At 46.6% G+C, this 15,151-nt stretch overlaps 1 protein-coding gene across 1 annotated transcript; it reads left to right on the plus strand.

Annotated features, from left to right (window-relative positions):
• The first annotated feature begins 3,014 nt into the window (after window positions 1–3,014).
• Window positions 3,015–4,590, plus strand: LOC120669203 (aspartyl protease AED1-like). Its single transcript, XM_039948993.1, has 2 exons — window positions 3,015–3,156; window positions 3,257–4,590. Exons 1-2 carry the CDS (start codon window positions 3,015–3,017, stop codon window positions 4,588–4,590), a joined length of 1,476 nt encoding a protein of 491 aa, XP_039804927.1.
• The last annotated feature ends 10,561 nt before the right edge of the window (window positions 4,591–15,151 follow it).

Below are 15,151 nucleotides of genomic sequence, written 5' to 3' on the forward strand. Positions count from 1 at the left end.
GCATGAAACTATTAACTAGCTCGAGGGAGACATCGCCAACAGCTTCCACATTTGCTTGTACTCCGTTCGCGACTTTAATGTGTCTTTCGCTTCTTAGCGTAGTCCTTGTCGAACGGAACCCCTGTAAAGAATTTGCAACATGCACAGTTGCACCAGAATCAATCCACCAAGTAGATTTACAAAATTTTATATATAGGGATTCATTTACAAATGAAATAACATTCTCACCATTCTTTGCCATTATCATTTTCAGATAGCTGGGACAATCTTACTTATAATGTCCCTCCTTGTGACAGTAGTGGCACTCATTCTTGCCTGCTGGAGGACGCTGCTGTTGATGCTGATATGGCATGGGAGCTTTATCTTTTGCCTTAGGGGAAGAAGCAGCATGGAAGGGCCTTTTCTTGTTATTATGCACAAAATTGATAGACCCACCATTCTGTTTCTTGAGTCTATCTTCCTCTTGCGCACACATGCCAATTGCCTTTTCCATGTTTCACTTCTCTGGCTGCGAGTTATAGTTTACAACGAACGTTGCAAACTCTTTTGGCAGAGAGGCGAACACCAGTTGCACCATAAACTCTTCTTTGAGATCCAAGTCCATTGGTTTGAGCTTGGAGTTCAATACGCACATCCCCATGATATGATCTCTTATAGTACCGGCATTGCTATAGTAGCTTTTTGTGACCAACTGCTCTATGATCTGTGTGGCATAAGTCTTTGAAGAATCAGTAAACTCGTTCTTTATCTTTTCAAGGTACTCTGCAGCAGAATCACACTCTCCAATTGAACCCAAAATGTTAGGATCAATTGTGTTCTTTATCACTGCCACACATTTCTTGTTAGCATTGTTCCACTTTGTCTTTTTGAGATCATAAGCCATCTTTAAGGGAGCATAGTCCTTTCCTTTTTCTGCCACTCAGCATCAGTGTCAGATTCCCCTCTCACTGGAGCCAGTGGCTCAGTGGGCTTTGGAGTGGTGATTATCTCATCCACCTCTCCACAGACGAAAGAAAGATCAACTTTCTTGATCCATTCCCCATAGTTGTCTCCTTTTAGAGTTGGGATGTGAGTGATGAATCCCATCAAGTTCATCCCCGCTGAAAATTTCAAAAAATAGTGAGAACATAATAATAACAATTGCATGTAATAATTCCAATGTTGGTAAAAAATAGAACATACAACTGTTTATACAATTAAATCTATATCATCATTGGGCAGAAATAGAAATAAATGCACAAGAACTATGAAATTACAGTATTGTAATTAACAACATTGGTCAGAAAAATAACAATACTATAATCCTAAAAAAATACTTTAAACATTGTCTGAAATTTAATAGTCTCGTTGGTTCGAATTAAATTAGAGAGCAATTACTTTAAACTTTGCACCGGAAACATGTAAGAATTTCTATTTTCAGAAGCAAAACTGTGAACTTTCATCTCTAAACAATAAACACGTTGGTGCAAAAATTGAATAGAGATCAAATTATAACGGAATCCATTCAAAATTCTATAGAAACTGCTTCTGAAAAATAGAAAAACATTGAAAATGAACACTGTTGAGCCGGCCCAACTGCGAATGCGGCCCGCGGCCTGCGAGCGCGCGGCGCTCCCCCCACCCAGGCCGCAGCGTGGGCCTGGGTCGTAAATTCGGCCCGCGTTCGGCTCCCTCTTGGGCCACATTTGGCCCAAGAGCCGTCCGGCCGCCGCCTGCCGTCGGATGCGATCCGACGGCTCCGCTTTGATTCCGGTGAAATAAAAACCCCATCCGGCCGATTTCCCCGGAAACCCTAATCCATTTCCTTTCCTCCCCTTCTCTCTCTACTACTCGAGCGGCGGCGGCCAGAGTGAGAGCGACGGCCATGGCGTCCGCGGAGGAGGTGACTGGGCGGCGTCGCCGCGGCTTGCTCGCCAGCGCGCGCACCCACCGGTTGGGGAGCGCGCCGCCGTCGAGCTCGCCATTGACGGTGCTCGGCTTCCGAGCTCGCGCGCGTGCGTCCCGACGTCCCGGCAGCGAGCGGCAGCTCCCTGTGCCACGCTCCGGTGAGCGGCGGCGCATTCAAGTCCCGCGCATCGGCGGTCAATGGTGGCGCGTGGACGAGGTAAGTCCTGCGTCCCCTTCTAGGGTTAGGGTTTGATCCATTTCTGTTCGATTTGAAATCGATTCGCTTTTCTTTGACTTTTGTTTCGATTCGCACTCGAATCTTTCTTTGCCGACCTCGATCTACACGTGTGTAGGCGACTGATACCATTGTTAGACTCTAGGATCACACAGTGCACAGATCGAGTGGGGTTTCCTTTGATCTTTCCTTTTCATGGGTACAAAAAGGGAGTTCCTATATCTAGAACAAGAGAAATGAGAGAGTACACAGAGGGAGAGAGGGAGAGACCATCACCACCGGAGGAGCTTGAGGCGGCCATCACTGGTTCGCTGATGAAGATCTGCTCTAGGGCAGCGGCGAGCGATGCAGCGGCTTCACGGTCGTGGCGGTGTTGTCGTGGACGACGGTGCCAACGACGACGGACCAGGGTCAACGGCGGCGGCGGTGAGACTTCCCGCTGCTCCAGCGCCCCCTACAGATCGGCTAGGGTTTAGAGAATGTGGGTGAGGGGGCTTGTGGCGCGGTGAACTTCGTACCCAGTGCCTGGCCCCTCACCCCCTTTTTATTTAGCGCTGTACAGCGGGGCCCCACCAACCATTAAGGGTTGGACTGATTGGTTTGTCCCAGCACGCCGGCATGCATGATAAATATGGATTCGTATATTCAGAGGATTATGACCAATTCAAATACATCCATCGATGATTTCTTGTTATATACAAAAGGATGCAACAAGAATAAAATGCCAATTATGCACGTGTGTGTGTGTGTGTGTGTGTGTATATATATATATATATATATATATATATATATATATATATATATATATATATATATATGGAAGAGTTCTCACCAGCAGATACAGTTTGCAACTGCTTTGTATTCAGGACAAGTAGTAGTCTTCTAAAGAGTCATGGCTTCAGCCATGCCTCTGCCCCTTATGCTCCTGTGCCTTCTCGTCACTCTCACCCATGGGTCAAGGCTCGTCCTTCTCCGTTCGACCGACGACTCCGGTGCCTCGCCGTCGTCGGATGCCTGCCCGTCCACAGCTTCAGGTACAATGCCGAACGATGCCACTTGGGCGTCAACTCCACTACTATCCAAATCAACTTGTTACTTGTCGCGTGTTAACTAGCTCTTGTCGTGATGATCCAGGACACGGCAATGGCAACAAGCTGCCGTTGGTGCACCGGCTGAGCCCGTGCTCTCCTCTCGGCGGCCGTGGGGCCCGAAAGCATGGCAAGGCGTCGCTGGATGAGATCCTGCACCGGGACGGCGTCCGCCTGCGCTACCTCTCGGGGATCCAGGCTGCAGCGGCCGCTGCTCCTGCCCCAGCCCCTGCCCCCTCCGCTATGCCGGCGTCAGGGCTTTCCGTCCCCGCCACGCAGAACGTCATCAGCAGCCTCCCCGGAGTGTTCGACTACACGGTGCTCGCCGGCTACGGCACTCCGGCGCAGCAGCTCCCCATGTACTTCGACGTCAGCGGCATGTCCAATCTCCGGTGCAAGCCGTGCATCTTGGGGTCCTCCGGGGCCGCGCCGTGCGACCGGGCCTTCGACCCCTCCCTGTCCTCGTCGTTCAGCGCCCTGCCATGCGGGTCGCCGGACTGCAGGCAGACGACGTGCTCGTCCGGGTCATTGTGCACCTTCACGTTCCAGAACTCGACCTTCGTCTTCGGCAACGGCACCGTCGTGACGGACACGCTCACGATCTCGCCCTCGGCCAAGTTCGAGGACTTCTCCGCCGGGTGCATGCAGCTCGACAACATGTACTTCAGCGACGGTCCGGGCGTCGGGAACATCGACCTCAGCCGGAGCCGCCACTCGCTGGCGACCCGCGTGCTGCTCTCATCGCCGCCCGGTACGGCCGCGTTCTCCATCTGCCTCCCGGCGGACACGGACACGCACGGCTTCCTCAACATCGCCCCCGCACTGTGGGAATACTCCGGCCTCGCCGGCGTCAAGTACGCGCCGCTGGTGACCAACGAGAGGGGGCCGAACTTCTACTACGTCGACCTCGTCGCCATCGCCATCAACGGCAAGGACCTCCCGTTGCCGCCGGCCATGTTCAGGGGCAACGGGACGATGATTGACACGCAATCGGCCTTCACCTACCTGAACCCGCCGATCTACGCGGCGCTCCGCGACGAGTTCCGGAGGGCGATGGCCAAGTACCAGCCCGCGCCGGCGTTCAGCGACCTCGACACGTGCTACAACTTCACGGGGCTCCAGCAAATCGAGCTCCCGGACATCACGCTCAGGTTCGGGAACGGGGAGACCATGGACCTCGACGACCGACAGTTCATGTACTTCTTCCGCGAGCACCTCGACGAGGACTTCCCGTTCGGATGCCTGGCATTCGCCGCGTCCCCCGACAACGATTTCCCCTGGAACTTGCTGGGGTCTCAGCTGCAGCGGACGAAGGAGATCGTCTACGACGTGCGGGGTGGCATGGTTGCCTTCGTCCCCAGCCGCTGCGGGCTGCGTTGATGCTGCTTAAATGCGACCGTTAGTCGGTTCGTCGTCTACTTTCAATATTGTGGTTTGGCCAGGTTGCTAACATTTATGTAGGTGTTGACGCAAATCTCGGTCAACACACGAGAGCACTCGAACGTGCGAGTCGCAAAGGGACCGAAGAGCAGCAAGGCCACACGGACCGGTTAGACCGGTTGAGCAAACCGGTCAGACTGGTTTCTAGGGTTTCGCTGGAATCGGTCGTCTCGAGGGATAAGTATCACACTTACGTGGTGAAGAGCGGCAAGGTTTACGAGCAAACCAGTAAAGGATAACCAACGCGCTTACGTGACGAAGAACGACTAGTTTACGAGCAAACTAGCAAAGGCCGTCGAAGCTCTCACCCGGGAGGGACCCCATCGGGGCGTGAACGTCGCCGGACGTGCCCTAGGTCGACCAGCGAGCTTAGGATGCCATCAATGGCCGTGGAGATCACGATGGACAGCAAGGGAGATTGTAAAAGACTAGGGTTTAGAGGTAAAAAGTAGATGTATTTTGTATTGTTCGATTGGGTATGTCTCAATCGGCCATAGCCCTTTATATTTATAGGGTGGGAAGGTCTGTACCCGTGGGAGGTCAAAAATATATTACAAACCGACCTAGAATCAAATTACAACTCTAATTCGGACTAATCTGCTAAAAACCGGTCAGACCGGTCACCAAATCCGGTCAGACCGGACTCCTCGTGCTGCACAGCAGCCAAAACCGGTCAGACCGGTCCCCAAATCCGGTCAAACCGGTTTTGCCCAGATAGGCGAACTTTCTGGCGCCATAACTCCTACACCCGGACTCCGAATTAGGCGATCCATGTGTCCGTTTCGATCGTCTAGACGAGGGCTTCGACTTGGTGCATTAAAACCCATGATTTGACCACATCTTGATGCCTTTTTGTGCCCATCTTTGTCTCATTGATGAAATCATATCCAAAATATCCCAAAACGATCTCCATATCCTGCGCAATGGTCATATATGCCAAACTTGCAAAATAATAAGAGTTAATATTGAATTGGCTATTTTGGCCTTTATCTTGCCTACTTCAGGTCATGCCAATTTTGAGTGTCAACATATCCCCCCCTGTTTCTTGGTAAAGTTTGCGTACCAAGAAACATCTCTTTTGGCCAAAATCATAGAAGACCGATGACTAATACTAGTACATCATCTATGTTTTTTTTCTAAAACCAATAAAACTTCATGGGCCATGTTACTTGGTACTAACCGGGATGACAATATCATCTTTGTTGTTTTCATTTGCACATGATGAGTGAGATACAAGCCCGAGTACACACCACCTCGGCTATGAATACTTGATGCAATGGCTAGAACCATCTTCACCACATATCCCTAAATCGACCAAATCATTATGAAAACAATCAGTCTTTGCAATGCTCCTCAACTTAGCATAAAGTAACCCAACATAACACCTTCGGCATCTTGATGGCATAACTCGTCATCAAAATATAATTGAATGTAAATTGCCAAACTTTTGTACAGCTATAACTCTGTAGATAATCAATAAAAGATTTTCTCCAAACACTAACCTCGGCTGCATTATGATTTTGGGCCACCATAGCCGACTTAGTGTTTTCCACAAGAAAAATTGGTTAAACCGGTTCAGCGGTTCCACAAGCGGTCAGACTGGTCATGGAATCCGGTCAGACCGGTCTCAAAAACCGGTTGGACCGGTATGTCCAGAGAGTGCACCTTGGTATCAACAAACATCGGCCTTTTGATATGAAATTGATCTTTTCTAATCATATAGCCAGATGTTTGATGTGTCAAAATATTTGCACCGTTATCAACATGTCTAGGTATATGGTAAATGACAAATTCATCAAAGCAAGATATCACATCTAGACATTCTCATGATAATCCTTTTGTGATCCAAATAAGCATCAGTTCAGCTTAAGTACTTGCTGCACCTATCAATATTGAATCACCAAACGCTTTTGCCTATTTCACACCTATGGATCACAAGATTTCTAGCTCGAATACAGAACTTCATATTCGGCCTAAATATTGGTGTAAAATATTTAAACCGGCTATACGTCTCAAAATAGCATCATTTGATGAAACAAAAACAACACCAGTGCCTTGAGAACTCTTTCAAGCCGATCCAAAAAAAGTACCAAATCCATAGGGGAAAAATGCTCATTTTACTAATACCTTGCCCCCCGAGCATTAAAATAATTAAGTGATATCTTATCGGGAAGCTTAACACTTTAGGACGATGATCAAAGACATTCAACGGCCGTATGTGTTGCCAAGGATGATACAAATTATCGTCCACAGTAAATTCATCCATAAGAATATGTATAGCCGAAATAGTGTAGAGAGACATATAAAATCCAGAATAAAAACCATCTCCAGGAACTAAATATTTCGGCTTTTGAAATTAATCAATAGGCATAACAATTTGGTGATAACCCTCCTTGATATAAAGACCCACATGGCGTCCAAGGATCAAAATAAGACCATGAGGGATAACCAAACATATTCATGGATGAATTCCAATACACAGGCATATATAGTATTTGTGAATCAAATGGATGATGTACTAACCAATAATTTTGATAATTTGGTGCAAACCTTATATTTGAAGATCGTCTCTTGGACCTTCTATTCTTCTTTAATTGCATTGCACCTTCTGTGCAAACATCATCTTCGTCTTGAGTTTGAATGCTTCCTTTAAGAACCCACGCCATGCCTTTTTCTTTCAGCTCCTGGGCACTAAGTCTCTGGAGCTTCTTCCTCTGCCAACCTGATGAGCCGAGTAAATACCTCGGCTGTGCTTGAGCTTTGGACAGCAGCACCTTCTTCTTGATTTTCGGCTCCTTTAACTTCTTTTGGCCAGATTTGGTATTTGGAATATCAACAGCTGAATTTTCCTTTTCATTGCCATTAATAGCCGAAGTCTTTAACACATTAATCAGCTTTTCAGCAATTGTATTCAGATCTGAACTTGTGGCTTTGCGACCATCCTTTTTCACTACATAAATCTGCTTGACAACCTTTTTCTTCTCTTGAACTCTAGACCGATACTTTGGCTTAAATCGGTCATTCTCAATGCACGGCTGCCCTACACATGACGGTTCTCTTGGTGCTGCATACTCTACATGATATGGTCTAAAATATGAAGGAGTATGTGCTTATGGATCATCCCATCCCCATGATGAATGGTGAAGGAGTATGTGCCTATGGATCATCCCATCCCCATGATGAATGGTGATGAAAACCAGCGGGATGCAAAACGTTTGGAATTGGCATCGATGGCCCCGAAGGAGAATATGGTGCTGCTGAATGAAAGTTTTTCCTTTGCCAATTCCAACTCCTAGAATTATGCTTAGGAGGTAATCTTGATGATTTAACATCATTTGACCGATTAGCACGTTTGGCATCATTCTCTTCTAGGTATTTAGCTAGAAGTTCATCAAAACTGAGCTTCAGCTTCTTGCCATTGTGCTTATTATGGTCTTTAGCTCCATTTATCTTAAGACGCTCTGATTTCAATATTTCTGGGCATCCCTGATCAGAACCGGTCTGACCGGTTGAGCAAACCGGTCTGACGTGTCTTGTCAGCACAGCAGAAGTAATCGGTTCTTGTTCCGATTGTGAAGAACCTGTTTACCCCCCAGTATTTTCCAGATTTTTATTAAGCTCATCGTCTTTCGAAACATCTTCAATTTGGATGATGTCTTCTATATCACTTGAGGGCTTAGAATCTTCCTTCTCATAAATATTTTTCTTGTTACATGGACTGGCCGATGTTGGCCAATTTTGTAACTTCTTATCATCAAGACCAATTTATTTCAATTGGTCATTCTCTTGTTCATGAGCAAATTTCAATCGTCCGGAGTTAATGGCCGATTGTATAATTTGGCGAAACATATTGCAATTCTGAATACTGTGATCAAATGAATTATGCAACTTGCAATAATCTCGCTCCTTTGCATCAAGAGATGATAGCAAGACTTTGTGACCAAAAGGTTTAATAAAATTCTTCTCCAGCAATATATCAAATAAATCATCACACAAAGTCAAATCGAAGGTATATTTTATTTTCTCTAACCGGCGCTTTTGTGGAGAAGGTTTTAAGGCTGAGCAAACGAATGGTTCAGATTTCTCATTAATCCATTCGGCTATAGCTTTCCTTGTGCTTGTCACATCCGATACTTTAGAGCTTATCACTATATCATCATCGGATTTCACAATGCTTTTCGGTTTTGGTTTCTTGTTTTTAATCCCAGAATGACCACAAGTAAACCATGTAGAGAAAAATTTTGGCAACGATGACGGAGCGAGTCTAAATGCCAAAATATTACTATTATCGGCCTTTCTAATTTTCACAATGCATTGGCCGACACTATCTGAAATTATTTTGTTGCTAGCAAGTAAATTACCTTCCTCAATCGATCTTCTAGGATTATTCACAATCATATCTCTAGTAGATGTATCGACTGAAATCATATGATCTGATCTGGAATTGGGTAAATTACTTGAAAAGCGTACCTTGTCAAATATGCTGGAGAGGCGAGGAACCTTTTTGTGGATGATATCATGCCTTTCCTCCCGATGACCACCTGCAGCACTTTCCGCAGGAACCGGTCTGACCGGTCGACTTGACCCGGTCTGACCGGTTGTTCCAGCGCGACTGGACAACTCTGAATGTTGGACCGTCAATATCTTGTCATTGCTCCTGAGATAATGGTCTCTAGTATCTTGATGTATATCACCAACCGAACTCCGTTCAGTCATAAATTGTTGCTCACTATTGCACTTGACAAGGCTACTTACAGATATGGGTCTTTTAGCTTCCGAAAAGTCAAGCATAGCTGTTTTATTGAATTTGGCAGGTTTTTGTACAACTAGACTTTTCTCTTTCAAAACAATAGATTCGGGACGATCTTTATTCAATTCGGTTCTCACCATAACCGAATTGCTACCCACATCGGAATTATCCTTTCTTCCACTATCAACCGATGATGTAACCGGCTTTGTAGCTGCAAATCTCATTTCCTTGAATATATCGTCAATGGATGGTAATTCCATTACTTGAACAAATCCTTGCTCTGTTTCTTGGAAACAAGATTTATACAATCTTATTTGTGTTTCTGCAAATTTCCTAAGCTTATCCTCAAATTTTTTATCCTTGTTAAATCTTTTAAGCACATCATTCTTAAGCTCAGCATATTTTGCATCCCACAAAGTATTTGGCTTTTTGCAATATAGTAGAAACACTATTCGGTGCAGCCTTTTGTGCAAAATCACAAGCATGAACTTTCGCTAACGAAGAATGAGTAGTACCGAAACTATGTGATGATGCATGAGATGAAACACATGAAAAATTAATCTGTGGAGATGAATGTGATCTTGCTGAATTCTCTATAATTCGGCTATAAGTATTGGAAACATCTGGAACCGAAGTATGAGTATTAGCATTTGTATATGGTGCTGAATTTATACATGCATCTTCCACTCTAGCATATAATGGTTGAGAATAATTGGCCGGAAATCTAAAATCAGCATGGCCAATTTTCTCATTCATCGGCATGCTTTGAGTCAAATATTCTAAATTTGTTGCCGATGAATAAGCATATGAAACACCTTGCTGAAAATTATTAAAATCATTAGCACATGATGTCTCATAAAGATTGGCCGAACTCACTATGTTAGTTTGGCCTTGATAATTGTTCATCGGCATGTGAACTTGTTCTGCTGCCGATGTATGAAAATATGTATGTTGTATGTTGCTAGTAGCATCAAAATTCAAATTATGCATATTATTTGGCATGGGCTGTTGCATGAAATTTTCAGAATTATAAGCAGCATAATTAAAACCATCTGAATAATTACTAGCCGGTGCAATATGTATACCACTATTATGACTAGCAACATCAACATGAGAATTTATGGTACTAGCAAAATAATCAGTAGAAATATATGATGTACTTGCATGTTGTACCTCAGGCGTGGTGTAGTAATATTGTTGTGGTGCATATGAATAACCCGCCATGTATACTTCTTAGTAGGTCTTGATGCTTCTGGTCTTGTAATCAATAAATCCTGATATATTTGATAATCCAAGCAATCAATAACCAACACTTTGCCTTTTCTTTTGATCTTTGATATGTAGCAGCAAGCAAAGTAGAGTGCAATCGGCTTGAGTAGCCTAGTGCAATACCACAATTATATTTGCAATCGGTCTAAAGAGACCAGATGCAATAACAAGGGCGAACCAAAATAGTAGATCAATTAATACAGGGCTAGGGTAGAAAAATTCGGTTGCTTTAATAACCAGAATTATCGTCCCCAGCGGAGTCGCCAAAATGTGTTGGCGCAAATCTCGGTCAACACACGAGAGCACTCGAACGTGCGAGTCGCAAAGGGACCGAAGAGCAGCAAGGCCACACGGACCGGTTAGACCGGTTGAGCAAACCGGTCAGACCGGTTTCTAGGGTTTTGCTGGAATTGGTCGTCTTGAGGGATAAGTATCACACTTACGTGGTGAAGAGCGGCAAGGTTTACGAGCAAACCAGCAAAGGATAACCAACGTTCTTACGTGACGAAGAACGACTAGTTTATGAGCAAACTAGCAAAGGCCGTCGAAGCTCTCACCCGGGAGGGACCCCGTCGGGGCGTGAACGTCGCCGGACGTGCCCTAGGTCGACCAGCGAGCTTAGGATGCCATCAATGGCCGTGGAGATCATGATGGACAGCAAGGGAGATTGGAAAAGACTAGGGTTTAGAGGTAAAAAGTAGATGTATTTTGTATTGTTCGATTGGGTATGTCTCAATCGGCCATAGCCCTTTATATTTATAGGGTGGGAAGGTCTGTACCCGTGGGAGGTCAAAAATATATTACAAACCGACCTAGAATCAAATTACAACTCTAATTCGGACTAATCTGCTAAAAACCGGTCAGACCGGTCACCAAATCCGGTCAGACCGGACTCCTCGTGCTGCACAGCAGCCAAAACCGGTCAGACCGGTCCCCAAATCCGGTCAAACCGGTTTTGCCCAGATAGGCGAACTTTCTGGCGCCATAACTCCTACACCCGGACTCCGAATTAGGCGATCCATGTGTCCGTTTCGATCGTCTAGACGAGGGCTTCGACTTGGTGCATTAAAACCCAAGATTTGACCTCATCTTGATGCCTTTTTGTGCCCATCTTTATCTCATTGATGAAATCATATCCAAAATATCCCAAAACGATCTCCATATCCTGCGCAATGGTCATATATGCCAAACTTGCAAAATAATAAGAGTTAATATTGAATTGGCTATTTTGGCCTTTATCTTGCCTACTTCAGGTCATGCCAATTTTGAGTGTCAACAGTAGGTATCCCTTGTGTTATGTGTGTTATGTGCCTGTGTGTTTTGTTAGTTTGATGTCTTCGAAGTTGTTTTGGGTGTTCTTGAATGCTATTATAACCACTACAGAAACGGCACAGTTGCCATGTGCCAACATTTTTGCCGTGTGTACAATATCGGGCACACGGTAAATAATGAAGCTTTTTGCCGCATATGCTGACCGTAAAACATAACACACAAATAAAACACATGACAAATATATCTTTTGCTGTGTGCGATCACAAAACACACGGCATAAATAAAACACATGACAAATATATCCTTTGCCGTGTGCAGGATCATAAAACACACGGCAAATACCTAGCACACTGTGTGTCGTGTGCAGACCGCCCTAGGCACACGACAAATACCAGCACCATTAATGGCCATCGGCCGACCGTTGGGCTTTGCTGGGCTGTGTTTGCCGTGTGTCCTCGGCACACGGCAAATAAACTCAATCCCGTAGTGAACAATTGGTTTGCGACTTGGCACGCAAATAAACTCAATCCCGTAGTGAACAATTGGTTTGCGATAATTGTGACACCATTTAGTTTTTTAACTGTTCACTGATTTGGGTGCTTCACTGAGCCACCACTCAACCCTCATCATAGCAGCAGCAGTAAAAGCCTATTTACCAATACACATACATGAGCCACCTTATGACAAGATCGACTAGCAAATTTAAAATTAATCTCAAGAACATTTGCTGCTAAGCTCCTTCATGTCTTTTATAACTGATGAGGCTTCAGAACATTTGTCATGACCTACTAGTTCTCAGCGATCACATACAGCCATACAATCAGATTCAAGCACCAAACGCTGAATCCCTTACTGGACAGCAAACAACAATAATCCTACCCGGCAAGCTTGTGCTTCCATCGGAATCGCAATTATTAGACGAATGATCATACCATACAGGTACAACCCAAGCTCCGTAGAAAATTATGGTCGAGGTGATCATGTCAGGTAGCACTACAACACCAACTACACCGCACCTGTACGTTGCTTTGAAGTCATTGTAGAAAGCATCATTAGCGTACATATTTGCAGAAGAACTCAGATCTAATATACCAAAATATACGCGTCCTACACCTAATCAAATTCTTCCTTTGAGCTTGTAATGTTACTTGTTGTGGAACGTACCTGTTTGCGTTCTTGTCCTCAAGGTGGTACAGGTGCTTGGTTCTGAATTTATTTCATTTTAATAAGTGTTATTCTTTCAATGGTATGGACATGTCCATCGACAGCGAGATGTGATGACTTTGTAAATCTCGAGAATTGGCCAGCTAGTTCATTCTCTTGAATGTGGTCATAGGGATATGGGTGTGTACTTATATTCACAAGGATGAGTGCGCATGCATGTTTGTGAGCATCCAAGTCTGTACTATCTTTGCAAAAAAATGACTTGCTAAAATTGAAATGGTTCCACCTCAATAAATAAGAGCCAATATGGTGAGCACTTTCGCTCAGTCTGAACATTTTGCTGGTTGGGGGTACAACCACTACTTAGGAGTACCTAATCGCGGAAATCTCATTCGTGCGAGTGAGTGGATCAGTGCCACAAACTTGATGTAGAAGGGGATGGTTATTTTTGTGGCGGCGTCAAAGCCAAAAAGAATGACGGATTATGCCTGCCGGCACATGCACGGATAGGTAAAAATCTGAAATGGTTCTAATCATTATTAGGATATATCTGTAAGGAAGATAGCCCCATGAGAGCATCTCCAAGAGCTCTTGTATCTTGGATAACTTGGCTAAAAAAAATGAGACAAAAAAAACTCACATCCAACAGATATTCTATCTACCTCGTCTTCTATCCTTGTTTTGTATCCAGGTGGTGCCGCAGGGCAAAGATACCGAGCCCATCAGCTCTTGTATCCCGCCCGCACGGCCTAGCCCCACCCCGCGACCCACAGCTCTGCCCGCAGCTCTGGCTCCGCCGGTGCGAACTCCTCTTCTCCTTCCTCTTGCTCGGGCTGGTGGAGTCCGATTCGTCGCCGGCGAGGTCGGTCGTGCCGGCGGCCTAGAGGAAGGAGATCTCGCTCCCCGTGTCGAACGCGGCGCAGCTCGGCCTGGGCGTCTCAGCCCGCGACCCCGCCTCCCGGATTGGCGAGACGAGGCCGCGGCCGCGTGAGCTCCGGTCGGATGCTTGTCGAGCTTGGAGAAGACGAACAAGATGGACCGGCTGACAAGCTCGCCGAACAGTGCGCTGGAGAGCATCTCCATCGCGAGCAGCACACCACACCACGCCGCGGGCTCCTCCAACCCTTCTTCTCCGGGGGCGGGGGCTAGGCGGAGGAGAGGGAGGAGATACAGAAGCTCAAGGTCCGGAGCTCCGGGCCGCCGCTGCCGCCGGTTCCGTACGCCACCCCAGCAGCTCCCGCCCGAAGCTCCGTCTTTCTCTCACTTTCTCTCTACTTCCTCTCTTCCCCTCCCTTTTTTCCTGCTCCCGGCAGAGGCCGCCGGCCAGGTGGCCGGTGATGCCTGACCGCAGGCCGCGCCAAGGCCCCTCCCGACCAGCGCCCCGACCAGCTGCCTACTCGCGCTAGAGCCAGAGCCGAGCTCCCCCCTACGCCCATGAGCTCCACCGCCCAACCTTGGCCGCCACCTCCACCTAGCCCGCCGCCGTTTCCTCGAGCCAGAGCGCTCACTCTTGCTCCCTCATCCCCTCCTCGCGCCATAGCCAGAGCCGAGCTCCCCCCTACGACCAGGAGCTCCGCCGCCCCACCATGGCTGCCGCCTCCAACTAGCCCACCTCCGAGCTCCCCCTTCCGTCCTCCGCCGCCTGCTCTGCACCGCCGCCGGTGGATCCACACGCCGCCCCCGCTCCCACCCGCAGCTCCGGTCGCTGGTGGCCAGCCGCGCCTGCTGCTTGAAGTGAGAGGAAGGTGGAGGCGCCATGGCTGCTCGGGATTTGGAGGAGTGAGCAGATGGTGGAGGGGGCGCAGGAGGATGGAGACGAGTCAGAGCAATAGAGGTGGATTTGGAAAATCTGTTGGATTACTCCTTTTGGAAGTCTTCTATAGTTTTACAATCCTCCTTAATCTCTATATTTACCTAGAATTATAGAAGAGCTCTTGGAGATGCAGTAGTGATGTAAAAAGGCCTCATAGGTAGTGGCTTCGCAGACCAGATCAGAGTAAAGAATTATCTAGAGTGATAATAACTCTAATTTCATTCTCAAATTAG

The sequence above is a fragment of the Panicum virgatum genome, chromosome 4N (genome assembly GCF_016808335.1).
Source record: "Panicum virgatum strain AP13 chromosome 4N, P.virgatum_v5, whole genome shotgun sequence".
Taxonomy (NCBI): domain Eukaryota; kingdom Viridiplantae; phylum Streptophyta; class Magnoliopsida; order Poales; family Poaceae; genus Panicum; species Panicum virgatum.